Source organism: Esox lucius, chromosome 25 (assembly GCF_011004845.1).
Source record: "Esox lucius isolate fEsoLuc1 chromosome 25, fEsoLuc1.pri, whole genome shotgun sequence".
Classification (NCBI taxonomy): Eukaryota; Metazoa; Chordata; class Actinopteri; order Esociformes; family Esocidae; genus Esox; species Esox lucius.
Window position 1 is genome coordinate 11,244,909 of NC_047593.1, and position 26,061 is coordinate 11,270,969.

The 26,061-nt window shown below is 39.3% G+C and overlaps 1 protein-coding gene across 1 annotated transcript; it reads right to left on the bottom strand.

Annotated features, from left to right (window-relative positions):
• Positions 1-21,048: 21,048 nt before the first annotated feature.
• Positions 21,049-22,118, bottom strand: LOC109615291 (semaphorin-4F-like). Its single transcript, XM_034290908.1, has 5 exons — positions 21,971-22,118; positions 21,616-21,725; positions 21,392-21,543; positions 21,210-21,265; positions 21,049-21,113 (listed from the first exon to the last, which is right to left on the bottom strand). The coding sequence occupies exons 1-5, from the start codon at positions 22,116-22,118 to the stop codon at positions 21,049-21,051; spliced, it is 531 nt and encodes a 176-aa protein (XP_034146799.1).
• Between the last annotated feature and the right edge of the window lie 3,943 nt (positions 22,119-26,061).

The following is a 26,061-nucleotide window of genomic DNA, read 5'->3' on the forward strand; positions in this document are numbered from 1 at the left end:
GCCTGCCTATGTGTTTGTAACCAGCCAAAGATGGAGAACTTGAGAAAATATGTCTGTCTAAGGATCTGTATTCTGTAGTCTTTCCTCAATTTCACATTTGGTCTTTTCTTTTCTACCCTATTTGAAAAGGTCAAAGGTTACAATCCTAGGAACATTTTCTCCAATTTGTTAGGAAAGAGCTGAAGATTGTGGCTGAAGGAAGAATCAAAAAAAGATTCATTGCGGAAAAGCCCATAAGCAAATATTCATGGTGAACATAAATTTAACCATAAAGACTTCTTCCTTAGTATTAAAAAAAAACTGAAAACATTTATCAAATTATTGAAGAGTTAAATTGTTTTTCCTATAGGTTTCATATTTCATACATTTTTAGAACATATTTTGGAGGACAGTCATAGCTTGTGATTAAATCAATTTTCACAAAGCGAGTGAAAGTCATGGACTCCATCAGTTCATATGCTATATAGCAGCTGTAGCTTACACAGTTTGGGTTCAATGAAAACCTTTGTGAAGACAGTCTTTCTGCACAACAATATGCAGCACCTTTCAATGCGATGCACAAATGCTTTCTAATGGTAGACTCTTCATAAAAAAATCAGGAAGTCTCCATCAACACAGACAGAGCTAAGTACAACAAAAGCAGTGATACCATCATTTAATCTCTACTGTGAGTTCAAGTCACATTTCAACTCAAAGGAGAACAGATGAGGAAGCACAAGTATGGTGAAGAAAACGTGTTCAAAAATGTCAGAGGGAATCTACGAATTTGATGGGCATGTAACTAGCACAAATATTGATTGCCCAATATATGGCAATGTAGGAGCTGACAAGCCCAAACCAGGTGGAGTCGTCATTCAATATTCAGGTAATATTGCATGCACTTAATACACACAAACGAACACATGCAAGTAGAAACATATAGCATACACACACCCTTATTCTTAAAATAAATATTGAAATAAAATATATTAAAAAATATTCTTTAAGATTTCTTTACAATTTGGACATTTAGCAGGCTTATGACCTATCTTATTAGCAATTGCGTGCACAATTTCACAATTTTAATTACTGTATTTCAAAATGTTTCAAATTTGATGTTCAGATTCAGTGCATTGTCAGTGGTGGAAAAGACCTTCTTCTGGTGTTGCTGCAGTGTGTGTTCTGCTTCTGGTTAGGATCATAGGACTGTCTGTCCACTGTAAGTTCAATTCACTTACACTGTTCACTGTTCAATATCAAAGTACATTAAAAAAATAGAGTGCTGGAAGCAACTTTGTTGAGTCTGAACTACCCCCCACATCATATTCCCAAATTGGCTGAGGAAAGAATCAGGGTAAAACATGTTGAGAAAAAAGGATGGAATCCATGGACCAGCCCTTTATGTAACTTGAATTTTACAGATGGAGTGATTGGGCATCAACACTTCACAGAAAGAGATAAACTACAGACTAATTGCAACAACCTGACAGAAGAGAGAGACCAGCTACAGATTAGTTACAAAAACATGACTGAAGAGAGAAACCAGCTACAGAGAGAGAGAGAAATACTACAGAGCGAGAGAGAAAAACTACAGAGCGAGAGAGACAAACTACAGAGTGAGAGAGACAAACTACAAAGTGAGATAGACAGCTTTTCACATGGTAAGTGAACTGAACTGGCTCTCTTTTCAATCTTGATCCTCATGAAAATAGTCTTCACATTGATTTTAGAAACTGTAATGGATTCGACGGCGTAAACACATATAGCATGTAATTTGATCTACTGCTTTTCTTTTAAACAGTGAAAGTGTTTGGCAACAGCAACTATTATGTTTCCATGGAAAGAAATAACTGGGAATATGCCAACCAGGACTGTCTGAAGAGAGGGGCACAGCTAGTCATCATAAACAACCAAGAGGAACAGGTGAGAGGGAGATCAATAAGGGATTTAGGGATTTATATGGTTATTTTGATGCTATTGACAACATCTTAATCTTTCTCTGATAGAAATTCCTCATTACTATAAACATACTTAAACGTACTTGGATCGGTCTGACTGACCTAGAGACTGAGGGGACCTGGAGATGGGTGGATGGCACACCTCTCACTACAGCGTAAGAGATTATACTCTGTTTAATACAACATTTTATGGATATCATTTTTAAGTATCTTTTTTAAGTGTGAAATAAAATATAGGTTGTTTAGCAAGCCAGTTTCAATAGTACTAATAGTCAACAGTTACAGCGTGTATAAAAACTGCTCAGTGTCTGTGCTAAGGCTATTTCAAAATGTTATCAATGTTGGTTGGCTACTTCCTTCACATTGAATGCAGATAAAGATGGTTTCCACTTTTCTGACTTTTGTGAGGTAAATAAACTGCATATTGGATTTACAGTCGGTTTTCTTTTCTACCAGTGTCTGACCCTCAGGTTCTCTGTGTTGTTCCCACTACAGGTACTGGGGACCACCACAGCCTGATAATGGTGCTGGCGACTATAAAGAGGAATACTGTGCTGAGATTGTGAATTGGTATAATGATCCTGTAAAGAAATGGAATGATGTTTCATGTACCACTAAACTTAACTGGATTTGTGAAACAGTCAGTGAATAACAATACCTTGTTATATACAATACAATCAGAATGGGTAAAGGCTGTACACAAACAATAAACAATATAATATTTAGCAAAAATGAAAATCCAAATTGACTTACAGCCACACGTTTCACTAGGACTATAATGAATGTGCTAAATACCCCAGTCTTTCCTTTTCTCTCTCCTACTCTTTCCTCTTCAATTCAACTACAATTCAATTGCTTTATTGGCAGGAAAAACATTGTGCAAGTTTTGCCAAAGCATCAATACAATATACGTTGTCCTAAAATAAACAGATACACTTTTGTGACATATTAACAAAAATTTGTCAGAGAAGAAATAAGAATAATAGAATTACAGTTTTTAATACCAATACAAAATGAATAAGTTTCTCCCTCTATCACATTAAGTGACAATTGTATATTTCTTAAAACAATAAGGAAGAGGTCATTCTCATATCCTCACAATTTGCCACCATGGGGTTTCACTTCTTATTTATTCATGTTTATTTACTAGAGTTTAAAATGGATTTTAACACAATGGAGATGATCAGATTTGCTTTATTTCTTAGCATACAAATATTTGTATTCTTACTTTCATCACATAACATTTATGTTGAGCTCCATCAGTCTTCAAACAGAGGTCATGAATACAGACTCATAGAAATCCCTTTACCTATTGCTTGTTTTTAACTGAAGTGTGAAACGTTATTCTGAAGGAAACTCTGGCGGTCATCTTGATTTAATAGGAAAGTTCACCTACTTTTAAGAAAAACTTCTGATCTCAGTAGGTTCAGTTATCACCCAGCGTAGTTTGAAGAAACGCACATATTTTCACCCGTCTTCCTTTACAGCATCAAACACACATTATATCCCAGTACCTGTGGTCAATATGGTACTCTAGATCTCTGCTCCAAACCACAGGACAAGAGAAAGCATCACACAGACATTCAGACACAGGGACTGAGTCAAAGGTCACCCTCCGGTGGATGTAGTGTTAAAATCAGGTACAGCTGGAGGTTTAGAGACAGAGGTCTGTGCTGTGGAGTTCACACCCACCCGTATGGCAGGTGAAAAGGGACTTTAATAAGCTATTGAAACGACTTAATGTGCATACCACCACGTATGCGACCGTGTATACGTCAGTATACGCGTTCAGTCGACTGTCATAGACTATGGGGGGTGGATTCTGCCACAGGTTGGGCTACACCAACATTAAAATTCTGCAATTCCTCTAAGAATAACATATCGTTTTCTACAGCTCCTATATTGAGCACTGTAAATTAGAACTTTTGAACGTTCAATATATATTGGAAGAATATCAAGACAGTAAATACAGGTATTGGAACTCCACCTTATGGCCCATCCATCACAGCCCAGACATCCCTGTGGACCCTGAACAGCCATTATTGTGCAGGTGTAGCGGAATGTCCTTTTTATGCATTGTATACAGGTGCATTTAATAAAAAATAGAATATTGGTTCTTCCTATAACCATACTACTAGAATAACTACCAGTTGGAGGAATGTGTTCCTGAGATAACACTTTAGGTCCCAAATATCTCTTGGAACCTAGACACTTTTCATAGTCAGTAAGGGGAGAGTTTACATGGCCATGAAGGCCTGGGGTCATCAGTCAAGCCATGTTTGACAGTATATCACTGGATAATCCCCCCCCCCCATATGTGGAAACAACCTCTACAGTTCCTGCTTGTTCTTGGTGCCTTTTGCCCTCAGGTTTGTCTCCAGCAAAAATGTCCATGCAGGTCAGATGATTGAAAGGTGCTTTTTTCTACAGTCACATCATTGGCAGCCATACATACCCGTGCCACAACACTTCCTTCACCACACTTCACAGAACAAGTGCCATAACACTTCCTCCACCATGCTTCACAGAATAGTTCATTTGTATTTTTTATGTAACCTTTATTTAACCAGGTAGGCCGATTGAGACAGATTCTCATTTGCAATGGCGACCTGGCCGAGACAAAGCGCAAACCTCCAGGACAGCATACAGTTACTCATAGAGTACACAGGGTACAAAAATATAAAATGAAGTAGAGTCTGTAAGAGGTGCCATAACACTTCCTCCACCATGCTTCACAGAAGAGGTGGTATGCTTTGGCTCATAAGCAGATGCTCACCTTCTCATTTTTATAGGACTAGGAAATAATTATTCTGTCATCCACCACAGATATCTTTTGTAGACTATAAGATTGTGCTCAACTCGAAAATCTGTTTAGGAGATTCAATTAATCCTTGTACATTTTCAATACGGCATTCCAAAATGCAACATTGTTTAAATATTAACAAAATGCGTTCTGAACCTAGCGCCCAAATTAGCTTGTAAATTATAATACATTCAAGGAATCATTGCACTCCAATCCAATTTTCAGATGAGAAATTACTTTGAGAAACACAGAAATGCATATACAAAACAGGTAATTCACAAACATGCAAAATGGTAAAAAACCCAATATCAACTCCCAAGGGCCAGAACAACTGTAGCAATATCAGCCACATCTGGAGCAGGCATGATGCAGAGGTTTATTAAGCTGACCAGTTCTACAAACGTATACTGCCAAGGTCAGCCAGACATGGACAGAGACATCCAGGTCTAACTAAATTGGTAATTGGTTTATAAGAGTGAAAATAAATCTCTGGGGTTTGTGAGAATTGCTTATATCCACTGTATATCCAATTCTTGTGTCAAAGCACTGCACGATGCATCACGCTTAAGTTCTTAGCTGTGGTACAATGAGCATGTACCAAACCCGCTTGTGCCTTATTCCTTACGTGTACCGATTTAATGTGATGCCGTTATGGTTTGGGGTGGCATTCATGCGTCAGGGCCGGGCCAACTTGCCATAATGGAGTCAATCATGGATTTAACATTTACATCATGCAGCAGACGCTTTTATTATTGTAACATTACTGAAGCTATTGGTGTACTTATTTTGTCCTGACTGAAATTGGATTTCTGTTTATTTTTGGAAAGTAAGTGATTGCAAAGTATTAATATCTCAGTGTCAGTTGTTGAATTAAGTTGCCTTTATCTGTTCAAGTTTGAAGTGTTTGTATTTGTCATGAAATGCTTAGTTTCCTTACTTCGCAACAGTGCCGATAAGAATAAAAACGGTATGATCTAAAGAAATTCATGTTAATCTATGATCTGTTCATATCTGTACACATCTGAGCAAAAAACTAATTTTCTGGGTGTGTACATACCTATATACAAATGCACCATTAGCAGGATATTTTCTGATTAACCATGTATTTTGATCCATAGTAATACCACATAATTTGTGGTGTATTATTCTTTTCTTTGATATTTTAAATTTCTATTTTATGTTATGTTTGTTAATATGTTTTATAATTGTCTTACTACTGGCGCCGTAGGACGTTTGCCTGATACACCATGTGGCTAAACAAGTGAACACACACCGACTGACTACAGCTGTACATTTAGATTTTGGATTTAGCTGTAAATATGCGGTGATCACTATACATTTCATTGTATTCAAATACTAAACATTTACTATTTAGTATTTTCATGAATAGAGAGTGTATGTTTCGACTCAGTGATATTTCGACAAAGGCATGTGTTATCATTTTATGTTACTAGCTATTCAGACAGTTAACCAAGCAAAAATATGAATACCTGTTAATATGAGTAGAATTCCTTATGTTGTAATATCATGTTGTTATAAACTATTTGTGTGACAATTATTTACACTGACTACACTAGTATTGTTCAAATATGTGGAAATCTTTATTTTCCTACACTCACGGCGGCGACGTTCAGACATTGCACATTGTTGATCACTCATGGCGACGTAGCACATTGTTGAACACTCACGGCGACGTTCAGACGTTGCACATGTGAATTCACTCACGGCGGCGGCATAAGAAATTTTGACAACGTCTGTAACGCCGTCGCCGCCGTGAGTGATTTACATGTGCAACGTCTGAACGTCGCCGTGAGTGATTAACAATGTGCAACGTCTGAACGTCGCCGTGAGTGATTAACAATGTGCAACGTCTGAACGTTGCCGCCGTGAGTGTAGCAAAATAAAGATTTAACATTTCAATCATGGGGCTTTAACAGCATATTTGTAAAATAATTACAAATAGTCAAATAATTGTTTACTCTCTTTCCACTATAGCTATGTCACCATCAGTAAGAAAGCAGTGGTAAGAAAGCAGTTGTAATAACAAACCTTTATTGGCACAAAAGGAGCACAAATGGTTGAGCCTATTTTGAGTTAATTTTACCTATAAAATATAATTATATATCAAAGAAATTATAGCAGCACAAACAAAACATTTTATGGGACAAACCAGCACGAACGATTAAGCCTATTTCACCATAGATTTGCGTTGGATGGGGGACCATCTTTACACAGATAAAAACCTTTAATCGCTTCTACTCCAGTTGTGCTGCTGTCATTTTAAAAATTAGTCCTAAAAAATATTTTATAGTTAATTCTAAAGTCACTCAGCTCCCCAAATCCTCCAAATTCACCCATAAAAGTCGTGTTTGTGCCGTTATAGTTTTTTTGCTGCTTTGATATTTTAAATATGAAATGATATGTTATAGATCAAATTCACTCAAAATAGGCTCAATCGTTTGTGCTTCGTTTGGGTTGGTAAAATCCTTCCTTTCAACTTTTTTTGGAAAGGAAAGAAAATGAAATGTCTAATATATAAAACGCTGCTTTAGTACAATGAAAAATGTAAATGCACAAATGGAGAACAAACAATTGAGCCCATTTCAATGGAATTTTTAGCATGTTGTGGGGGCTGGTGACACCCTACCCTATAATTAAATATCTAATATTTAAAACACTGAAGCAGCCAAAATTAAAATTGCAACGGCAAAATCAGCACAAACGAAATTTTTAACCGCGACCTAAAGCATAAGAGATTCGCTCACGGCGACGTTAAATGGGAGCTAGTTGACGGTAGGTCGCTTATCTTCATCTCTGAGGCAGAATACACCCCCCATAGTCTATGACAGTCGACTGACGCGTCATGTATACGGGTATAGGAACGCGTATACATGGGTGCATACACGTATACACGTACACACGGTTGCATACGCATATAGACGTGGTGGTATGCACATTAGGTCGTTTCAATAGCTTATTAAAGTCCCTTTTCACCTGCCATACACCCGGGGCCTCATGCATCAATCGTGCTGATGCACAAACGTGTTGCGTTTATGATTTTGTTCAATGTATGTATCCTCCATAAGTTCTCCTGAAATTGTGCCAAAACATGGTTAAGTTCTACGTTAAACTGAATTATATTTTTCATAAATGCACTTCCTCACATATGCAAACATCCACACTCAAAATAACAGCACAGTGCGGTTTCAAAACAGCTGAAAAGTGAAGCCAGAAGTTCAGATTTTATCAATGTTGAACTTGATGGGAAAGTGTACGTATCTCTACACAAATAAGCCACTCATACGAACCATCTCATCTGTTACAAACCTGTATTATTAATTCCATGACCCCTTAAGAAAAACATGTTGTTCCCCAATTTATAATAAGATAAAAGATATTTGTGTAACACAGTTTTCGACAAAGAGAACCTGAAGTTTTAATCATTGCATCAGAGATATCCTGTAATTTACATGATAATGTTTAACGCTTTCCTCTTTGTAGTAGATTACATTTTAACTTGATACAAAGAATGCACATTAATTAATGGCTTGGAAATTACTTTTAAGGCCCGATAGCAACAAGTAACAATATTAACAGAAGAAGCTGCTATGTGACAGTGTGGGAGGGATGGTTGCGGGTTAGTAGTTTCCTGGGTCTGATATCTTTAGACTTGTGCATCTCTGTCTGCAGACCCTTAGACATGGCCTGTAACTCTGTTGATGACATGTATGAAGGCTGCACTGAGCAAATGTACAACAAAGTGAAGAAGCAATGTCTTCCAGATGAAAAGACCAATGAGCCCTTTGAAGAGGCCTGAAATCTTTTCCATTGTGCCAGTAAAGCAAAGTACAGATTCAAAAAGAACAAGTGTTCTTCCACATGATCATATCCAGGCTATTTGTGTTTTTTCTGCAATACATCGCAGTTCAACAAGGCAGTCCAAAACAATAGAACAGAGTACAAATCCTCCTTCAAGTTCCACTCCCTGCATTTCCTCTTGACTGATGCTCTCTGCCTGTTGAAAACCCCCCAGAATTTATTATTAATCACATACAGAAAACCAGAAATGATTTTGTTGGTAAAGTTAAACAAATTATTAGATTTTTTTGGATTAGATTTGTATTAGATTCTTTGCATCCAGATCTCTTAATTTATAATACATTTGATAATACAATATCCGCCCTGGTGAGCAATGTTGGGCTACGCCGTCATTAAAAGACAGTAAGCTACGCGACTCCACGTTTCCTGCTCCTCATTTCTTCGAAGCCTGACACCCACATTTCATTTTAGGCAGGTTAAGCAATTGCTGAATTACATATATAGGCAGGTTAAGCAATTTGAATAAAGATCCTTTTGGGAATAAAATTAGACATCTCTTTTAGGGACTGAGTAACTGTGAAGTACACCGTCATGTTAATATTACTAGTAAGCCTACAGTATGGTGTATGGTGTCAGAAACGAGTCACTGCCTTGAAACGAGTCACTGCCTTGAAACGAGTCACTGTCTTGAAACGAGTCACTGCCTGGATGTTTTGGAGAGATCCTTGTGCCACGGTCCTTTGTACTCTAGAAGGGGGACACTGTGGAGTTTTCAACTGTTAAATCTGATGTCAGCAAAAGCCTTTAATTAGACGTCTATTGACGTTATTAATGAACTATTACTATGAACTGTATTGTGCTTGATTTAGCTAGTTTTCTTTTCTTCAGAACATATTCACAAGCCAATATTTAATTTGTCACGTTCTGGTACAGCAGCCAGCTGCACCAGTGAATCCAACATCCTCTCTCCCTCACTTCATCACAGACACCTGTTTTCATTCATTATTGTTTTCCCTCATCACGAACCCTATTTAAGTTCCTACTTCCCCAATGTCTTGGTTTTTGGTATTTTACCCTAAATATAACCTCCATGTTTTATTTTGTTCCAATCTAAGTTCATTCAACCAGTATTCTGTTTTATTCCTGATTGATCTGTTTCATTTATACTGTTTCTAGTGTCAAGCGTCCTTGGTCAATGTAACATAATTATTGACTTAACAACTGAAACAGGAGTACTGCAAGGAAACAACAGTCTTGGCAAGGAGGACTATGAGAAGGGTCTTATAATTCAAATGGATTTACTTAATATTGTAGATGAAAACATTAAACAACAGGATATGGTTATTACTAGACAATATTTAAAGAACAAAGCATTTATCCCAACATGTATAAAAGAGGGAAACAGACAACATATGCATGGCTTTAAACACAAAGTCAACTGTAGAGAGAGAGAGAGAAAAGGGGAAAGACAGAGAGAGGGAGAGAGAGAAAGACCAAGAAGGAGAGTATAGTTACCACATCCAAGCACAGGAACCAAGGGAATACAATAATGACCTGGTTTTGCTTTTATAACCATCTGATAACTGTTTAAATTCAAACCGGTACATTACAGCTTTACAGAGGTGATATAATCGGGGAAGGCCAGTCGCTGTGCCAACACAAAACAAATCCTTGGATACAGAATTTATATGATTCAGGGGGATTAACTTCTACATTCTGAACACATTGACAACTTGACCAGAATAAGACGTCAGAATGACGTTGTATGCCCATTGGGCAAAATGCTAGCCAGCAGCTACTAACGTATAAACAATAGTTAGATAGCATTGGTATAGTATATTCATCTTTGTATTGCTGCAATGTTTAGCCCCATCCCTTCATCTTTATGTACAGTACATGACTGAGATGCTGGCATACGGTAGATATTCTGCATACTTTTGTTACATGGTCAATCATCCTACATCATTGACCCATAAAATGCTTTAGCTAAAATTTCATGACAATAATCAACATTATTTACAAATCTATTGTTTTAGATATTGGTCATTTCTGTTGCAGAGCCTGTCAGCTGGCCTGTTTGCAAGTGTGGACAATTCTGTCCGAACCGTATCAAGTTTTCTCTGCGTTTGACACCGAGATAAAGTTTTATATTCAGATTAAACAGAAATCAAAAAGACTTTCGTTGTAAACATTTTAATGTTAAAAACTTCTAGCCTTCTTCCCTGATTACAAATCTTTCGTGATTGTAAATTGTGGTAAATGGATGCAGTTGATATTTTTTCAGAGATCGTCATAGAACCTTAATTCAAAGTTCAAAATCAATATTACGCTGGACAACTTTAAATGCATTGATTTGATTAAAAAAATATTATTTAAAAAAATATATATCTCTAATTTAAAAAAAACATTATATCCCAATTATTTCCCAGATATGCAAATCAATTACTTAAAAATCATACAATGTGATTTTCTGGATTTTTGTTTTAGATTCTTTCACTCACAGTTGAAGAGAACCTAGGATAAAAATGACAGACTTCTACACGCTTTGTAAGTGGGAAAACCTGCAAAATCGGCAGTGTATCAAACACTTGTTCTCCTCACTGTAGGTTGGACCTCCACTCCTGGCCTCCAACTCGCTGTTGGGACACAAATAGAAGATATGAAAATAGTAGTCAAGCTGTGTCACGGTGTAATTCTTTTTTTGCTGCCATAAAACACGGAGTTATTACTGGCAGAGTGAGAGTGAGAGTGAGTGCATGCCATATTAGTGCATGTGTAATGATGTGCTTTTCTCATCTCTGTTTACCATTTCTCTGTAAAGCACTTTGGATAAAACTGTGTTGTGTTTGCACTACATAAAAAAGTTGACTTAAATGCATTTAGTCAAAATACCAAAAGTATCATTAATATTCTTTACACGTTTCCCCCCACTGGCTAGACAACTATACATTATGTTTGATGTAATTTAAAAAGTTTGCTAAATTTATATCTAGAGTTACAGAGTTTGAACATACAGTATCTCTCAAAAGTGAGTACACCCCTCACATTTTGTTGTTGTTATTCTGTCTCTCATTGTTCAAATAAACCTACCATTAAAATAATAGACTGATCATTTCTTTGTCCGTGGGCAAATGTACAAAATCAGCTGGGGATCAAAAAATAAATTCCCCTCACTGTAAATGTTACATAGTAGCTGTAGCTTACAAAATGTAAGTTTAATGAACACTTTTACTTTTTAGTCTTTCTGCACAGCGATTTGCAGCACCATTCAATGCAATGCACAAATGTTTTATAATGGCAGATAACAGGAAGTCTCCCTGAACAACTCAGACCTAGCTACTTCCATCCATCAAAAGCAATGATGTTATCTTCATGGTTACACCTTCATTTAACCTCTATGGTGAGTTGGTCACATTTCAACCACTAAATACCTCAAAAGAGAACAGTCGAAATAGAACTCCTTGTCTTTATTACACATGTGCTAAATGTCAGAGGGTATCTGCGAACTTGAAGGGAATGTAATTGGTACAAACATTGATTACCCCACATTTGGCAATGAAGAAGATGACAAGCCCAAAAAAGGTAGGGTTGTCAGTCAACATTCAGGTAATATTGACGGCACAAAATACACACAAATGCACACACACACCCAAGAACACGCAGGTACAAACACAGGCATATTGGCAGAAATGCACACACAGACTTTTTTTTAATGAAAACAGTACATAGAAATAAAATACATTAAAACTAATTTTGCTTTGAAAATGTTAATATTTTGACCTTTAGCAGGCTTATGACTTCTCTTATGACTATTCTTATCTTTTCAGCATTGGAGTGCACTTTCTCGTACTTTAATTATTGGTATTTTAATGTTTTTTATTTTATTTGATGTTCAGATTCAGTGTCTTGTCAGTGTTGGAAAAGACCTTCTGGTGTTGCTGCAGTGTGTCTGGGACTGCTGTGTCTTCTGCTTCTGGCTAGGCTAATTGGCCTGGCTGTCTACTGTAAGCTTAATTCACTTACACTTAAAGTTGAACTGACAACATTTTAAGAACATGTTGTCTTGTTAAAAGAATGGAACTTTGCTGTTCCCCAAAGGTCCTCATTTGACTTGATTGAGCAAAATTGCTTAATCCAGATGAACAAAGCTAATAGAGAATTATTCAAAAAAACAAATTAATGTAACTGCTGCCAAGGCAGCCTCTACCAAATATTCACAAAAGGGCTGAACGTAATCAATTATTTCGTTTTTTACAATTCGTTTTAGTTTTATATTTGGAATTAATTGAGAACTTGTAGAGTTATTTTTCACTTTAACATGATTGGACTTTCTTGTGTTGAACCCTCTGTTAAATGTTATCATAAAATTGCGACTGATCAATCACAACAGAAATGTTTCTGAAAACAGGTGTTCAACCTTTGGAAATTAAGAGAAAAGGAAAGCAGGATCAAGCAGGCAAGAGCAGATTCAGAGTGTTATAATTATCTACGCGGAAAAACAAATATTGTATCCAAGCAAAAAACACAAAACAGGGGAATCGCAATCCATTGTGGTGCATGTAAGAAAAGGTCAACATTAATGTGTATGGCATGTTCCACAATCGATTCCACCTCCTTCATAACTCAAACTGACGGCTGAATGAGTGGTGCAATGTCCCACTACACACAGTTCAGCCCGTGAATTCTCTCTGGAACGGATTCTAAAAAGGGTCGGAAAAGTGCCACAGAGATGTTGGTTCACACTGATGCAAAGGCATCAAGCAGTTGGGGCAAATTTTCCAGCGGTACAATCTGTGTTGAGGTCTGGGAATACACTGGAACCATTCTGAGACAGTATGTACTTTGTGTCAAATTGTATTATAGTCAGATGATCACAAGCTTGAAGCCAGAAATAATCAAATATCCTGATAATGATATTTGCAAACCAAGCATCCCTTTTAATGTTTTTTCCGCTAAAAGGATAGCTAGGTACTATTAAAATAGAATCAGGTGGTTTCACGTGGGAAAGTTCTCACCCACCTGTTTGAGCTGTGTGATGACGTGTGCATTTTTCTGACTGTGTCTGGATCCTCGCAGACTACCAGACAGATCTTGTGTATATTCGACAAAATGAATGTACTTAACTCATGTCTACAAGGCACAAACACAAATACAGGCCCATTGTTGTTGTCTGATAAAATTGTTGCATTCACAAAAAAGTAGGAGAGATGGGCTGTGCAAGCTACAAGTGGCAATGTCGTAATGTTTGTGGAGGACATTGAACTGGATCTCAATAACATGACGAAAATGATCCCACATCCAAGGCCTTCTGGATCTCTTTATGAAGTACTTCCCAAAAGAGACGACTATACTTCCTGTAGAGTCTTCCAACTGGGCATCACCTGTCATCTGACCTGGAGGATGCACTGTTGGAGCTGTCCAGTGATCGGACCTTAAAAGGCAATGTTTGCCACAACGAAACTCGCTGAATTCTGGATTTCAGTAGCAGAGGAAAACCAAAGCGGTTATGGATGTCCTGATTCCGTTTGGATCGACTTACTTATGCGAGGCAACATTTTCCACATTGACATGTATTTAAAACAAACACACATCACGTCTCAATGTGTGCTTTTTTGGGGTCGCGAGTGAAAAAGTTTAAGAATCCCTGATATATAGAAGCTACGTGTTTATGAATTATTATTTATTTAATTTCTATAGCTGTCACAGTTTGTGTAGGCTAGGAAGTAGGTGCAGGCTGGTTGGTAGGTCCATGGACCAAAAGGCAGATTTATTTAACCAAGCAGCACACAAAACGAACAGTGTCTCATGGAAAAACAATAACCAACAATGGTTGGGGGCATAAAGCTCAACCTAAATAGGTTCCCCAATTGGAGGCAACGATTTAAATTGGGGAGAAAAATAACCATACAGATGCCAAGAGGCATCTACCTCTGCCAGGCCCTGACTATGACCCCAGACCAAGGCAGACATGGCTAGGGGCATAGCCAGGACGTGACAAAAGCGCTTTTGTAAAGAATCTTACTGCAAGCTAATTTGATAACGCAGAGCTATGCCATTATCTATGGTAGTGTCTCACAGTATATTTTACTATAGATTAACATTTAGAGCACACTGGTCCATCAGGGCTGTTTGTATCAAGTTCCTCAAAACAACATGGATAACATGCTCATTTGGATTTTGTCATTTTGTTTTTACTTCTTTTACCCTGAAGCCTGAGTGGAATATAAGATAGGGCAACAAAGCAGTGATGAGTAAGAGGGTCTTATTTTCATGGACGCTGTCAGGAATCCCAGGACCTGGAACAGATTTGATCTTTTAAGACTCAAAACAAGGGCAAAAATAAATGACTGTCTGAAACACGTTTTATTGTTTAATGTTTTAATTCCCAGCTATGCCACATTTAAATCATTTAGTTTTCAACACAGATAATATAAAGGCATAGTTCGTCTAAAAATCATATTTATCTAAAAATGTACTAAGGTAAAAAGTTAGTCCAGAATGGACACAGAGTAATTTTTTCCAACCATCCACTATTCAGCTCTGTCCCCTCTAATTAGCAAAATGGAAAGCTGAATTGATTATAGGTGATTGTTGGTATTTTGTGAATAATTATTTAGCCTAATACATTAGGAGAATCTTACTCTATAGTAAAATAAGCAGACAAAATTCCAAGAGATAATAGGTTTGGTTTTTCTCGCCAAATAAAAACAGTAACGGTGTAATAAGTTTGTTGAATTGCTGATTGCTAAGGAATGTCTGGTATTTGATGATGAATTGAATAATTTTAGATTTACATTTGATCAATTAGCCTACACAAGAATGCTGAAGCTCCTATTGAAAAACAGTAAAGTGTGATACATACGTTGAATTGTCAAGTAGTCTATATCATTTGTATTATGTAGCAGTAATAGCCTAATTAAAATGTTGAATGGTCATGGAAATCTTGTATTTCATTTGTAAGTTCATTCAAATTCAACCAAGACTATCATTCATCTGTGAGTATTGATTGACATTCATTGATGTCATGCATTCAGTGCGGGGTGATCAGAACCTGGGTTCCATTTGGGTACCAATGCTAAGTGCCGTGCGCTATTGGCGATTAAGTCGGAAAACAGGTGAATAGTGTGATGGTAATTCCATCGATTGACACTCTTAAAGGAGTAAGAAACAGAGACAACATTTTCTTGGCACATTCTAACAGTTTTATTATTATTTGCAAATAAGAGAGACGCGTCAAACGCTTACAAACATAATCGTCCGAGGAGTCTCTAACTCTATACAGGTTAGTCAATCGTATTTATTACAGGTAAAAGGGGTGTGGTAAGTTGTTACCCATGTGTCCTTAGTCAATAAAACAAATTCCCTTTGTTATGTTACTACCTAAGCTTCACATAAAGAACAAACTCTCCCTACCCCCATAGGTAACTTCAATTCTAAGAGATCCAACCGAACCCAAACAGACAATAGATGCCCTGATGAGTTATACAGATGAGGAGATAAAGAGTAAACATTTCATCTGCTGATACCAGTCAATGATGCCCCCTTGGCAAATACCAGATCCCCCCACATTCCTTTTCTAATTTGAATAAGGGGACTCAGTCCTTCAATCAGTGAGAATACATTGGTCAGAGAAATTTCCACAACAATCCATCCTCTTGATACCAAAATCAACCCTTGGTATCAATCCTTAAACAGTTCACTCATTAGGATGTAGACTGCAACAAAACAGTACTCTTTAACAACATGACCCAGTCAATATAATTATCATTAGAGAACGGAAAAAATCTGAAATGTCTGGATCCTCATTTGCATTCTTCTAGACGATTACCTTCGTATTAACTCCAAGATCACACACTTTCATTATACCGTATTATAACATAGTACAGCAGAACCTTTCCTGTTAAAATCATTATAAACACCTATCACTGAATACATCCTTCAATTTACCACTGTTAAAAAGTCCTCTCATGCCAATTGCTTGATTCACTGAAAAGTCCTCTCCATGGATCCAATTAGATGTACTTCCAAAGTAATCAAGGATGTTCTGCTCCTCCAAACGTCAGACAGTCAGTTATGAACCATTTCTTGGCAGGCCAGTGTAACAGAATGTAAAAGTCAGATGTATATTCCAAGGTGTTGTCCTTCATAGCTCAAATGCAGGTTACCATGACACAGCTCTTCTTGTCTCCATTCTAGCTGCTTTATCAGCCAGGCCAGGAGAATCTGTGTGTTCTCCCTTGTGAACGCCAAGATGACCAGTTTTAGCTAAAGGCTCTATAGCTAAAGGCCGGGACAGAAGTGATGGTTTACAAATACCAGAAAATTCACTTTTCCCTCAGTGACTTCAATTCACTGTGCCTAACCTTTAAATACCGAAACCCTCCTGTAGCATGTGTCGTCGACCCCAGGTTCCTCTCTCAGCTACCTGGACAGCAGATGAGATGTACCTGGTATGGACACAATCAGCGTAGCCTGATGTCGTGCAGTAGATCTTACGCGTCCCCGTATACGTTGTCCCGAACCAGAGCTTTCCTTCGCCTCCATCCTCTCGGTTGGAGGTTGCCTTCTCCATCTCATGGCAGAATCGTCAGGACTAGAGTAAGTCCAGCTCACAGGAAACCAGCATCGCTGTAGACGTTACCCCAGGGTAGACTCCGCTCATAGCTGTAGGACAGTCTGTGTGTGTGTGTGAGATCTGTCTCATCTCAACCCCCCTCACACTCAGACCCTATATTTCCAATGTCTTTCTACTTCCTTTGTCCAAATAGATTAGAACAGTTGTAATCAGTAACAGTATCGTTAAAACATTAAAATTTCTGGTGCTTCTGTTCTGTTAGTGTAGCAAAGTAACAATTCCACTCTTTTCTATGGTTGGTTTCACAACCAACACAAAGAACAGAAGGACAATTTCTCATTTCCCATTACTGTTTCAATAACTCATCAGTTAAGATAGTTTGCTTGCATTGAAGTACCACTTCTCAGTTCACCTATATAAGTTACATCTGATTGTGTTGTGTCGGAACTACAATCAAATTCCCCATTGTTTCACATAAATGATCAAATACCTTATTTCAAATCGAAACATTTCACACCATCTTGAAGGTCAGCTAACATAACTGTTGTTTAGCCTAATTTCTCTACAAGATGAAACTCAGTGTGAACCTCTCCTATTATCCTAGCACATCAAAGACACTCTTTAATCCTATCATAAATCATGACCCCCCCCCCCCCCCTTTATGCACTATCGCCCCAGGGCTCACCCTGGTGTGGGGGGGTGGTTTACTAACCTAAGGATTACAGACCCTGTTCTTGAAGAATGGTCACCTTATCAATAAGGGACACGTTGTAACCTTGAGAACCAACCCAGGCCAGACAATAGCAAGCAACCTTACACCTCAGAGAAGCATCTGTTAACCATTAACATTCCAATTATTGGACAGAAATTAAAGTAGAATACCCAAAGTTGATATTGTCACCAGAGTTCAAACAAGGTAAAAACCCCTTTCAAACATGTAAGAAATAACAAAATGTGCTCTCTGCATAATGCATGAGATTTAATATGATTACTTCTAACCAAATATCTATAGTAACAATCCCATAGTCACTTATTCATCCCGTCAAATTAGTTATTTCTTAGCTAAACCAAGTTAAAATGGTAAGATGTATTCTACTCAACCATAATCATGTTAGATTTAGCATAAAACTCTTCTCAAAAACCCAATTAGACAAACACTATGGAAACGGAAAACTAGATTATTCACGTAACTTCTTTAAGTACCTATTTAATTTGCTTTGATCTTTACGTTAAACTCTTTTTCATTTGAACTCTAAGTTCAATTCTTTTCCACTATAGATAATAATATCATACATTCCAACCCCCCCCACCCCCCCCCCCCCCCCCCACCCCCCGCTTTCACGACAGAGTCAACAGAAAATGACTCCAAGCTTGAAAGCAGAACCATTATAGAACGGACATGAAAAAAAAAACGATAGTTGGGAGGAATCTAACATTCATCTAGTTAAACGTCGCAAACTTAATATGCAACCAAAACAAACGTGAAAATGATAAAAACATCCACAAAGGAAATAAAAAAAACAACTGTGCCACACAGTTGCTCGTGTGAAGGAAGTATTTTGAAACAACTTCCAGCATATACAAATTTGCATTTCACAGGCAACGGCCAAACTAGGTTGAGAACAAACAAACATCATGACTCAATTGACCTCCTAAAGTCTAGGGAATTTACTCAACTTTAGATTTATGTCTATGTCATTCAAAATAGTGGCTGACAGCCAATATCGCTACTGTCATGAATACGTCATGCAAAGATATAAAATTTGTTCTAGCAATTAACAAAGTTGGATGACTTAAGGTCTCCACCCTTACTACACATGGTTACAAAACCATAAATTTCAACATTAAAGCCATTGAGAGGAAAATGTATTTAGCTTTCACATAATGTGTGATTATCCCAAACCAAACGTAGGACATCATCCACGTATACAATCCTAAGTTAGCATGCAAAGACCTCCACGTGTGCCAGCCACCAGCACAACACTAGAAGGCAAATTTCTTTTTCGCAGATTCAGCACAAAGGTAAAAGGCGAAACAGTGGGCCTCGCAAAATAAACACAACAACAACACAATGAATGCGTCCACGCGAGTGCACACCCACACATCTCAAACAAATACACAAATATTCCACAAAGGAACACACAATGCAGCCAATCGGAACCCTCGTGCACAGGGATTACCAAAATGGACAAATGCATTTACTAGATGTCGACCACAAACAGATAGTGACAAATGCCCGTGACTCGGGCCATAACCACATACAGAACACACACAAGTGGCGCGCGCATATACAACTTCAGTAGCATAACTACTGATTCAAAACATAAGCTGACCAACAACTGCGGCAATTAACAGGAGCAATCCCTACTCCCTTCTACAGGCTCTGATATTTGAAGGATGAGGTCCAACCTCAACTGCATAAATCGCAGATCGACATGTTTCTAACCACAGGAGCTATAACTAAAATACACCAAAAATAACTAGTAGTTACCAAACTTTCTCAAATCCATCTATCAACTTCCACAAAACCATCAAATCTGACGTACAAAAACTAACCACGTAGTTTACTAAAGCAAATGAAAACGGTATTGAGGAATGATCTCCAACCGGTCGATGCTCCCTCTGGTCCGTTTCCTGTCTGACCGTCCGTACCCCTCCCTCAGGCGGTTCAGCGTTCCTGCGTGTTCCCGTTGGATCGCTCATGGCGAGGCCCAAGAGAAGCCGAAACTGTCTCTATTCTTGCGGGAACAATACGTCTGTAGAGCCGTTGTCTTGATTCACACAGGCATCTTCCCAAATCCAATGTCCAGTTGAATGTCTAGCGGTAGCTTCATAAATTTAAACGTAGCGGTTAACATAGGCTCTTCCTCAACCCCGGGTCTGTAGTCTTCTTTGTTCTCAGTCGCTGCAAACACGGGAGATTACAGATCTGGGGTGTACTACTCCCCCAGTTTGGACCTTTGCTTGACCCACGTAGACTCCCTCAAAACGGCCTCCAGACGGCCTCCTGCATCACCACGTTCACAACGAAAAAGTCCATAGAGCGAAACCAATCGGGGGCTATCTCGCCCACCAGCGGGGTTGGCTACGTCGATTGTAGGGAAATGTTCTCCAACGGTGCAGTGTCGCCGGGCGGGATGGAACCACGCAAACATCCAAGGAGTCCCAGCGATCGGCCGGACGGAACACTGCGAGAGGGTGGGGGCAGTCAGAGGGACGATCCATCCAACCTAATAAAAAGAACTACAACACAGAGATCAATTAACCCCACACAAACATTCCCAAAGCTTCCATCAATCACCACTTTCTACATACCGTAGCCTATGCCTTCCAAACAACCTCATATTACGCCTTCTGCAACTTCCATACGTTACCACGTCCATCTGCCCGGCAGGCCACGCATCCGTCACTGAATGAAAACACCATTAACCGGAAACCCTACTCCTACAAAGGTACCGTTGTTCACATGTCCAAACACCACAAGCATCAGACACAATCCCTGCCAGCCCATCATAAAGAGGAGAGACCGGCAAAGATCTACCGCCGCACTCACCCATCAAACCTAAGCGTGGCGAAAACGCCGGATCCAGGGTGAACCCAAATGGGGCTATCAACGCCATCACCTTTCATGGTGGTACCTCGATTAACGTGCCTTAGCATGCATTAATAAGCTTGTCAGCCCTTTCACAAGATATTCCTTACACTGATCTTATACCGTGGTCCACCCACCGTACTGTTAACAGTATTAACCAAAGGCCCGACCGTATTGTGCACTTACGTCCTGAGTTCAAATTTTAAGCCCGGGAACCTGTACTGATAAATCCCAAAAATAATTTAAGCCGGGCACCCCGACTCTCACCCTTTATGTAGCTAGCCCATGAGCGGGGGAGGACCCAGTCTCGGGCCATGCACGGTTAACCCGCTAGGAGTGCAGCACCCGCTCTCACATGCAGCTCCTTCACCAAAGGGGAACAACGCCCTGAGAGAGGAGGGAGAGAAACTGAGTTACTACAGAGAGAGTTTGAGAGGAAAATTTAGTAAGAAATATTGTGCCAATAATACTGGTCCTACTTACCCTCTCCAGTGCCACACGCCTTCAAAGGGTCCTCTGATTTATTTTGTACTGGAGATCTGAGAAAAGACAGAGAAGACTATAGCAAGGCAGTAGTCTAAACAAACAGGAATGATAGAGTACTCTACACAGCTGGATAGGAGAGGTAGGCGGAGATAGAACGAGAGGTCTCTATGTAGACTCACTGTGTAGACTTTGCCACACACGCTCTTTCCTTGGCGTCCCACACACAGCCTAGACTCTGTGCCCGGGCACACACCTCACAGGTGGGGTACATGGTGCACCCATCCACCAGGACACGGGACAGAGCAATGGGGGAGCCCAGCAAAGCATGGCCCTGAGAGGAACCAAAGGGGTTTAATAGGGTGTGTGTGTGTGTGTGTGTGTGTGTTTGTGTGCGTGTACTTACCTGGTGTATTAGGATGTTGTTGATGGGCTCCACCAAGTTTGTGATGGCGATCTCCTTTAGCAGAGTGACGTTACGACCGACAACAGAAATGCTGTGCAACTCCCCCTGATCTGTGTTACAAACATTGAAACAAAACTCCAACACTGTACAAAATGCACACAACATCACAATGGCTTAAACTCATACCCCCTATTTTCTCTCATCTTTTATTGTCAATTATTCCTCTCTGTTGTCCTCCATCAATCCCTCCCCTCTCTCGTCGTCCTCTATTATTAATCAGTCCCCTCTCTTGCATCCTTTATCATCAATCACTTCTCTCTCGCCCTCTATCATCCGTCACTCCCGTCTTTCTCACCCGTGCCCAGGTATAGCACAGCGGCGTCACTGTTGGACATGTTGGCAGCTGTGATCCTGGTGTATGTGATTCCCCACCTCACCAGAAGGGGCACTGTGTCCACAGTTTGACTCATTAGCGGGTGTTCCTTGATGAACTGTAGCACCATGTCAGGCATATGGAGAGAGTTGTAACCCTGGGCTGTCTGTTTATCGTATTCACACTACAGGGGAAAGACAATACAGCAAAGGACTGATGATATACTCTTGGTAGAAAAAGGTTATTTGGCAGTTGGGAAAAAAAGTTTGATCGGAACCAAAAATGTCAGAAATGTCACATCTTCAGAGACACCCGTTGTGGTTCTAAGTAGCCTCTATGTGTGAAGATTTAAGGCGGTATCTGTCCAGGTCAGGGGGTTGGCCCAGACGCAGAGGACCCCGTCGGCATATCCCTGAAGTTTCCAGTTGCAAACAGTTTACTGATGTCAGCCAGGCTGTACATACACACTGCTGACACACGTTCTCCTTCCCTGCATGCACGAACTCACACACCACACAATAAAGTAAAATACAATGTAGCTAAATTAATCTTGGGCTTGTAATAATTTCATTTATATGGCAAAATATGACCATCGTTATACTATAATCAAATATTTTTTCTGCTACATTGGTTACATTTAAAAAAAAAAATCATTAAGCAGTTACTGTACTCACCCGAATGACACCCCATTGTCCCCTGTTCTTATCTGTCCACTGCAAAACCCCCACCCCTCAACCCCTCTCTCTTTGCTCCACATCTACTTCTGCACCCGCTACCACCTTACGAGTGGGAGGTGAACAGAGCATAGAAGTGTGTGCTGCTGGGGTCTCCGACACGGTGTTCCAGGGGGTAGACGTGGGACAGGATGGTGTAGCTCGGGCTACATGTTAAACTCTGTGCTCCTAAATTTGCAACAGGCAACATTGTACAGCACTCCATCTACACGAAAAGATGATAATGTGTGAATCCATTTTATCTGTGGATTACAAAAAGTATTTAATATCTGTGTTGGAGTGTGTGTATGAAGAAAAAAGTATATTTTCCATATAGAGGGGTTACTGTATTATATTTTGACTGTATTATATGCTGTATATAATACAGCCGGTGGTCCCTATTACGAAAAAGGACATTTATTTAGGTTAGGGTGAGGTTAGTATTAAGGTTGGGGTTATGGTTAGAGTACGGTGTAGGATTAGTAAATGTAGTATATTTTAAGGGAAATGGCGTCCCTATTAAGACAGCAATATAAACTGACTTCGCCTGGGGTTATAAGGACACTTTCCTTTTCCCTGTACCATCTTCACTTCGTCAACATCCTTCATCAGGGACAATTTTGCAGGGTCCTAACACACACAGTGATGGTTGATGGATGGGGGGGTATTTTAGTACAGTAACATAACACAGACATAAATTGAACGTAACTGACCATGAGAGCACACTGTGGTTCGATGTCGTAGGAGCCACAGAAATAGGTGACAGAATTCAGGAACCTTGGCTTGTGTCGCATGTCACTACTTTTCAGGAGAGCCGTTTGTAAGAAGACATTTTGTATTTTTTGCAGACATGCCTTATAGGAAGATGTGAACTTTAATGTGACTTAATAACAAACAAGCAAAAGTTGTGAGATGCTACTTTCTGGAGGACAATAATGCCATGACTCAGAAGATGAATCGTATGATGATGAGGAAATCCCTGACTTGGATACTTTTCGAAACGATCAGGCAAAATTCATTGCAATGCCAGTGGTCGAAAGGAAAACGCTGGCTCGTCTTGTATAAAACAACTGTCCATGGATTGCATTTAATAGCAAAGGACAACCATGGACTCTACGACTTTGACAATGAATGATGCACAGATTCTTGTATTAAACATCTTGAGTGTGAACAGTAGCGAATACACACAGAGTAGTAAACAAAGTCAACAGATCAAATGCAAACGACAAAGGATTTTGAATATAGATATTACATCAGAGATATTACATCTGCCGCGAAACCTTCATATAAACACAGGTAAGTCTAATATTTGCTAACTAGCTACAGATAATTCCTTTTCAGAATGCTGTCAAAGTCCTTTGCCTTGCTAGTAATCTAGCTATAGCTACTGATGTGATAAAGTGTCCTAGTGGGCATCTTCCAATGGAGATCATGTGATGCAGTGCCATGTAGGCTGCCCTATATGCTAGAAAATTTGTTGGTGTCTATGTGCTTGTAAATGCAAGACAAGGTACCCTCTTGGGATGCCTCTATGGTGGAAAATAGTTTTGTGGCAGCATGATTTTACCTCAATTTCATTTCTGTTTGGAGCCAATAAACTCATCCAGACAGTTTTTCCCTAACCTGACTATGCTCCTCAATATACAGTTGATGTCAGGATTACATTTACATGTCAGCCAAATACATTTAAACTCAGTTGTTCACAATTCCTGACATTTAATCCTAGTTACCTGTTTTAGGTCAGTTAGGATTACCACTTTATTTTAATAATGTGAAATGTCAGAATAACAGTAGAGGGAATGCTTATAGAGGCTTATATATTATTTCATCCCATTCCCAGTGGGTCAGAAGTCTACATACACTCAATAAGTATTTGGTAGCATTGCCTTTAATTAACTTGGGTCAATATTTTCAGGTAGCCTTCTACAAGCTTTCAACAATAAGTTGGGTGATTTTTGCCTATTTCTCCCGACAGAACTGGTGTAACTGAGGCAGGTTTTTAGGCCTCCTTGCTCGCTGTTATGGAAATTTTGAACTAAGGTGCATTTGAGAGATGACTGTCTTCCCATTGGCTGGTATGTAAATCTTTACTTTGATTGTGACACACATGTCTGTATAATATCAGAGGATTATTAGGTATTTGGGCCAGGTCCTCCTGCCTAGATAAAGAAGGGTGTCAGTCCTTTCTGTTCCTTAGGAATGTGGTCCTTGAGGGGAGTAAGGTCAATTAGCCCTTTTAGGTAAACACAATAGTAAACATTATGGCAGGAAGAATAAGGTGGGGGGACAGCCCGCCCTTTGGGTAAAACCTGACACAAGACAGATGGGCAACAACATACCACACCCCTTTTCTATGTAATACATACTGTTGAATGAGCTGTATTGAGTTAGAGACTCCTCGGACGATTATGTTTGTAAGCGTTTGACGTGTCTCTCTTATTTGCAAATAATATAAAAATGGTTAACTTGTGCCAAGATAATTTTGTCTCTGTTTCTTACTCCTTTAAGAGTGTCGATCGATGGAATCACCATCACATCGCACATGCTTTTTCAGTTCTGGCTAAAAATATTCTATAGGATTGAGGTCAGGGCTTTGTGAAGGCCACTCGAAAACCTTGACTTTGTTTTCCTTAAGCCATTTTGTCACAAGTTTGGAGGTACGCTTGGGCTCATTGTCAATTTGGAAGACCCATTTGTGACCAAGACGGCTGTGTGGTTGATTTGAGCTGAGCAGCAGCAACGCGCTCAAGGATTTTTGGAAAAAAAAGGGAGGTTGGAGATAGAAGTTAGGGGTGTCAAGGTCAAGTCCAGGTTTATTTTTTATTTTTTTAGATTAACAGCAGTGAGCTTGAGGGCGGGGGGAATGAGGCCAGTGGACAGGGAGGAGTTCATTACATTGGTTATGAGAGGGAAAAGTGTGGGGAAGCAGGCCTTGACTGGAAAGGAGGGGATAGGGATAACCAGTTCAGATGTCATAATAAGTTGCATTATCATATAGACGTGGATTCAAATTTTTTTTTAGCTTGGCTTGATTATGCTTGTATGTTGCACCAGTACAAAAACATTCACTCAACTAAAGGATTATTAGGAACACCATACTAATACTGTGTTTGACCCCCTTTCGCCTTCAGAACTGCCTTAATTCTACGTGGCATTGATTCAACAAGGTGCTGAAAGCATTCTTTAGAAATGTATTGATAGGATAGCATCTTGCAGATGATGGAGATTTGTGGGATGCACATCCAGGGCACGAAGCCCCCTTTCCACCACATCCCAAAGATGCTCTATTGGGTTGAGATCTGGTGACTGTGGGGGCCATTTCAGTACAGTGAACTCATTGTCATGTTCAAGAAATCAATT

What these genes read in the sequence shown, in the direction of transcription:
- LOC109615291 (XM_034290908.1), bottom strand. Translation starts at nt 22,118, where the DNA reads ATGGTGCTACAGTTCATCAAGGAACACCCGCTAATGAGTCAAACTGTG. An exon ending in TGTGTGGCAAAGTCTACACA is followed by an intron (nt 21,266 to 21,391) that starts GTGAGTCTACAT and finishes GTCTTTTCTCAG; the next exon opens with ATCTCCAGTACAAAATAAAT. An exon ending in GGCGTGTGGCACTGGAGAGG is followed by an intron (nt 21,114 to 21,209) that starts GTAAGTAGGACC and finishes CTCCTCTCTCAG; the next exon opens with GGCGTTGTTCCCCTTTGGTG.